Consider the following 6,601-nt stretch of genomic DNA (forward strand, 5'->3'; position numbering starts at 1 on the left):
AGACAGAGGAGTGGAAGGGCAACAGGGTGACGTATTCATTGGCCATTGGAGCCTTGGTAGTAGCGGCGGGGAAAATGTCTACGAAAGACTTAAACCCAATAATCAAACTTAGAAATGCATAAGAAAAGAAAATTGGAACGCTGAGCCTTTCTTTTGAAACTTTAAAGAAAGAATCATGATTCTTTTAAATAGTAAAATAAAAACACAGCCAAAAAGTTTTCCCATCGAATGAGATTGGATGGAAATTTAAAGGCATTGGTTGAACTAAGTAGGTCAGCACGAAACACCTAGATAGAAATATGTAGGGACGCCTGTTTAATTTGGATTGGTCAATAAAAATGTGTTATTATGACAATGCATATCTTAAAAGCTATTTAATATTTTATTGCTGAATTTACACACGGAAAATCATCAATATACTTTTATAATTATTTCACACACATTAACTAATATTTTATGTGTATCAATAGTTTAAAGATTTTCAATTTTTAAAATATTAATTTTTATATCCATTTTAATAAAAAATTTAACAAATAACATGCGAATCAAAACCAAACTAATTTAACTCACATTCATAATATAATATGTGTTGTTTGTCATAAATTAAAAATCACAATATCATTATCAATAAAGAATTAATATTCAGAATAATATAGCAAACCCTAAGATAAATCAGCGTTGCATTAAAGTTATAAATCTAAATCTCAACTCTAGAAAGTGCCAAAATATTCAGAATAATATAGCAAACCATAGGATAAAATCCGCGTTGCATTAAAGTTATAAATCTAAATCTCAACTGTAGAAAGTGCCAAAAGCCATGATTGTTTTGAAGTTTGCATTATGGTTAATTTTATATGTAAATGCTCTTTTGGACGCCTTCGCTATTGAGGAATCGCAGATTGAGTAATTTTGAAAGTAATCTAGTTACATAGGAAACATTACAGTAATTTTGAAAGTAATCTAGTTACATAGAAAACATTACACGAAGCTACCAGGGAAAAATAAGACAATAATTTATCAGGTACGGTGGAGGGGATGACAACAATCACTCCCATATAACAACAATTTGACATACTCAAATAACAAAAGTAGGGTGGAGAGGATAACAACCATCACTCCACTACTCACAAAAGCTTGACAACACGCGTAACTATTGTAAAACGCACACACTTAACTGTTACATAACTTATTACACTAGCATCCTAAAGTAATATTATTAGAGATTATGCACATCCGTATCTCTGAACCCACCTATTTCACGACATTCAAAGACGTACCATTTTTAAGGCCGAGAGATTGCAAGATGAGCGTTACCTGTGTACCAACTCTGTAATCGAAGCATCTGCGTTTGACGGAGGAGCATGAGATGCAGCAGATGATGGGGAAGAAATACTAGCAGATTGTGAAACCCCAGAACCACAACCGGTGGACTTGCTGTTTTCGGAAACAAAAGCAGGCTGGGTGGGATCCGGCAATGTCACAGAATGAGATGAAGCAGAAGCAAGCCGCCAGCAATACCCAAAATTATGGGTAAATTGTTTGAAGATTTGTTGTTCTGCGTACTATTACTGGATGGTGTGGTCTGACTCGGTGGTGTATCAGCAACTGGGCTATTAGCTGGTGCTTCCGCAGGAGGTGGAGACGAAGTAGAATTAAAGAAACTATACATTTCATAACGAACTGTGCAGCTTCCCGTCAAACCCCGTGCTCCTTGCCTTCCACTGTAAACTGTAGAAATATAGCTGATTGTTTGTTGCAAACATGATGTGCAGTTGTGTATCGACATATCTCTGGTGCACTGGACCAGACCGTAAATCTTTCGAGACAAGGAGTCAGTAGTTGTTCCAGAAGCATATAATGTAGATCCAGATGTTGCTTCATCTACCAACTTGTTGAATAAGCTGTTAACAGCCTTAACAAAAACATCAGGACTAGCTGAGACATTGTATGCATTCCAAAGATACCAATTATCAGTGGTATCCAATTGTCCGAAGAAACTATAGTTCTCATAACGCAAAAAGCAGAAGTCAAACCACATTAAACCGCTGCCTGCATTCCCACAATTTTGTCGAAGAGTAGTGTTTGCTTGTTGTGAGCAATTGTAGCACTGGTCGGGTGTTGTGTCTCCCCGACATTGCAGAAGGCCATATACTTGGCCATTCTCAGAAGTGTTAAACCCTGTGTGGGACGAATCTTTAATAAGCCTAGTCATGACACTGTTCAAATTTCTCTCGTACTTACTGTCTGTTGTATAGTTAAAATTGTGGTCGCATTTAGAATACTGTAGTGCTGCATTGCAAATCTGCGACTGGAGTGTAATTATCATCAAGAGAAGTGCCATTCCATAGAATAGTTGAACAGCTTGGGTCATGAGAAGTGTTGAGCACGAAACTCTGCCCTGGAGGATTGTCATGGCCAATGGAGAATGGAGAACCTACGATGCTCGAAATTCTGATTTTCTCTGCACACATAGACGCATAGACCATGTTTTTAAGTTTCCCCTGCATTTAAAGATTCTACGCGCATACGAGCTACTAAGAGTCAATGAAAGCAGGTCAAATGAGAAACTATAGATCTGATGACTCGCCGGATTCATGGAAAGTATACCTGTAGTGGAGTTTGAGTGCCACTGGTCAAACTCGGCCGCCCCTGCTTCCGTGTTATCCAGAAAATACTTTTTAACGCACTCATGAACTTTCCAAGCTCCTTCGCTAATATTTATCTCTTGCGTACTTGGAATGTGTGTGTTCACTAATCTATTCAGAAGTCGACGACGACTTCTAACGATCACTAACAACCAGAGAGAAGTCGACGGTCTTAGTTGTCAGTGGAAGAAATGTTAATTCGTTCAACATTGGGACCGGCCTAGGCCTAAGTTAAAAAATATATTATTTAATCTTTCTGGGCTTCCTCTGCGGAGACTGAAAAAAATATTTTATTTAATCTTTCTTGGCTTCCTGTGCGGACAAAATATCGAGGGTTTCGATGACTCTGCCGGTTTCTTTTCTTCTTCTAAAAGGTAATGAATATTCAAATATTCATTACCAAACAATCTTCAAATATTCGTGTGAATACCAAAGAATCTTCAAAATAGTCAAATCGTGGTTTCCCATTACATGTAATTAAATACAATAAAATAGGGAGAATTCTCAGTCCTGCTCCCTCAAGAAGGGCCTATGTGCTGGCAATTCATAAAATTGGTGACAAGTCATAGTCATTACTATGACTAAATTAATTAAATACGGTTTGATAATAGTTTATTAAATGGCACTCTTGGGTTGTCTATGACTTTTTTTTGTTGGGTTCGACGAGAAAAAAAACCTTGTAGTCAAGGTTTGATATTTTTAAAGATTAAAAAAAAATATAACAAAAATAAAGTTGTTGATAAGTGCATATATATTTTTTAATAGAAAAATAGAGTAGTTTGAGCATGTGATAATTTTATCTTTAAAATAAGGATTTTTTTGGGCATATTTTTGAAAAAAAATGGTTGAAATTTTTAGAAATCTAGGTTCCACTTGTTAAACTATAAAATTTTAGGTGCCCTAGGGTTTTTGAGAATGTTAAATCTATCTTTACTTTTAAACTCTCGATTGGAACACTTACAAATCTATGACTTTGGGTTGTCTATGACTTTTGTTTGTTGGGTTCGACGAAAGAAAAAAAACCGTGTAGTCAAGGTTTGATATTATTAAAGATTAAAAAAAATTAGGAATCTTTAAAATAAGGATTTTTTTGGTATATTTTTGGAAAAAATGGTTGAAATTTTTGGAAATCTAGGTTACACTTGTTAAACTATAAAATTTTAGGTGCCCTAGGGTTTTTGAGAATGTTGAATCTATTTCTACCTTTAAACTCTCGATTGGAACACTTACAAATCAAGATTTTGCAAAATAAAAAATATTTGATTCCAATAAAAAAGTTATTGCCTAAGCAAAATTATTGCCTCACTACAGAACACCATAGAAGAATATGTCTTCATGTATAGAAGAGCAATCCAAAAGTTATGTTGGTAGTGTAGAAATAAGGGATAAAAAATGTGTTGAATGAGTGCAAGAAAACCACTCCCAAAAGTTGAACTAGAGAAATGTATAGAAAGGGATGAAAATCTACATTGGATGAGTGTAGAAACATGGGTCAAAATTATGTTGGCTTGAAATAGATAGTGGAAGATTTTAAATTGTTTTTAAGATGTAGATGAAAGCTTCTAACTTAGTGACTTGTGTAAAAATATAATATATAGAAGCACAAAACAATTTCAAAATCTAAACTACGATTAAAAATGTCAAAGGGAAAACTGACACACCATATTTAGGGAAGAACATTTGGAAATTTTCCCTAGTGGAATTCCCAATCTATTTGTAATACCCCTACCTGATTATGTTATCTTACATTATTTTATTAGCCTACCTATTGGGTGATTGACTTTTTGTGCTTGATTCGAATAAGTATAATTAGTATATGTACGAGGTATGCTTATGCTAGTTACATACCCACACCTCGCATGAATACATTAGTATTTGTTGGACACCTAATCCACTAAGGGTTGGTGTGGAAGGTGAACAGTCACTGGAGTCCAAGAGACCACTTGTTATGTGAAGACCAAGGATCACAAAGAGATGTATAAATGTACATTATTGTGAATAATAAATGCAGTGAATGTTCTATCTTATATTTTTCCTTCTCCATGTGTGTTTAGCATGGTATCAAAGCCATGATGTGTGGCCTTCTCCATGGGTTTCTCAACCACTAATTGCATAGTCTTCTTCCTCATTGTGCGTTTATGCACTAGGCTGTTTTCCCTGCCATTCTCTTCCAACTTTGTCAACCCTAATGCTTGTCTACTATTGAAGCCAAACAACTGCGGACGTTTTGAAACATAGGGTTGTTTTGGTTTTTCCTAGAAATTCCATCAAAAGGATGAAACATATGCACACTTGACCATTTCATTTCTTTGCATACCCATCTTTTGGTTAAGCAAGCACTCCTCTCTCTCTCTGAAATCATTGGAAACACTCTTTCGAACGTCTCTAGCATCGTATGAGTATTCTTTTTTATCATTCCACTCCCTTCTTCGGCATTGTGTTCAACATTTTCAAAGAATAGATCGTGGATTCATGAAGTATTTGTTGTGACCTATGAGTTATTTTTTGTTGATATTGTTAAACCATTATGTACCAGACCTCATAGCTCAGGCTTGGAACCTAACAAGGGATTCTTCGTAGGTCAGGGTTATCCTCCATCGTCTTTTCCTTCCATGTTTATAGAAGGATTTATCAGTCAGGGATGTCAGGGAATCCCTTTTCCAGTTGATAGAGGGATTTCTCAACTAATTTGTTTGTATTTCAAAAAGATATTAGACATATTTCCTTGTCAATAACTTGTTAGCACTCTATGAGATCTTGGCCTTTAGCCTCATCTCGCACCCCATATCCTTGTTCCTCCAATCTCTGGCCCCATTTGTTGGCAAGTGTTGTTAAGCACAATAGAGTGCAACGATCATTTGAGGTTTGTACATCAAATAATTTTCCACCATTTTGAGAAACTTTCTTACTAAGGGGCTCATTTTTCAAAGGTTTCCATTGATTCTAAGTGCATTGTAGTGAGCAACCATAAAACATTTCACCGACCCCCGTCGAATGGATTTGATTTCCCATTAAAGGTTACTAATCAATCAAAAAGAAATTCAATTAATCTCGTGTGAGTTACTTCTATGGAGAAAAACAATTCGTTGTTAAACAATGGTGATGAATCCAAAGATAAGCAATTAACATTTTCCATAATACTGGTGAACCTACAGTGACAACAAAAAAGGCATCCTTCTAAACTTGTTTTTGTTCAGAAAAATCCTCTATTTGAGGTTGAAATAGTCACCCGTCAACAATCATCAAGTAATAAAGTCAATAAAGTTGAGGATGATCCCCATCAATTACCCATTTCAAGAGAAGATTTGCATGCAGATGTAGAAACTCAGCCTGCACTTCCCAAGCGCATCACCAGAACTTGGGAAGAGCTTGTCAGCAAAAATAACATAAAATGTCTTGGATATGATAAGGAGGCATCCTTTCCTACTCCAGACTACTCAAAGCCAATCAAATTTCAAAGTGTTGGGTTTCTTTATGGCACTTCATCTTCACCTATTTCAGATCTTGATCCTCCAAAGTAGCCACAGATTGTTAAATGCCAACATTGTGACTGAGTTGGCTATATGAAATATCATTTATTTGATCTTCACCTATGAAAGTATTGTGGCCAACACACTCATTATTCAAATAGATGCTTCAAAAAAAATCCTCCTGCAAGAATAAAGATTCACCATAGATGGATCACTTCTTGGTAATGGGATCACTTCTTGGCAATGGGATTCAAATCAATTGAGTTTTCTCCGTCTCAGCTTGTATTTGAAAGGGGGGAAATGATGGTCATATACAAGTTTCAAAGCCACGTCAAGCGAGCCTAAGTCACAACCTAAACTTGATGCCTGAGCGTACAACTAGAGACAACCATATCTAGATTCAAAGTTGTAGCCAAAGACACAGAAGCCTCTAAGAATTCCTTTGGTTAGTGGCCTTCCTTAAACTATAGAAAGTTGTAGACCTCC

General features: G+C 35.9%; 1 protein-coding gene across 1 annotated transcript; it reads right to left on the minus strand.

The window, feature by feature from the left end:
* Window positions 1-1,477: 1,477 nt before the first annotated feature.
* Window positions 1,478-2,341, minus strand: LOC149198427 (antimicrobial ginkbilobin-2-like protein). Its single transcript, XM_089400293.1, has one exon. The coding sequence runs from the start codon at window positions 2,339-2,341 to the stop codon at window positions 1,478-1,480; it is 864 nt and encodes a 287-aa protein (XP_089256419.1).
* Window positions 2,342-6,601: the final 4,260 nt, after the last annotated feature.

This window comes from Pinus tabuliformis, chromosome 2_1, assembly GCF_031772625.1.
Source record: "Pinus tabuliformis cultivar Carrire ecotype Pingquan chromosome 2_1, CPIR1, whole genome shotgun sequence".
NCBI classification, from domain to species: Eukaryota; Viridiplantae; Streptophyta; class Pinopsida; order Pinales; family Pinaceae; genus Pinus; species Pinus tabuliformis.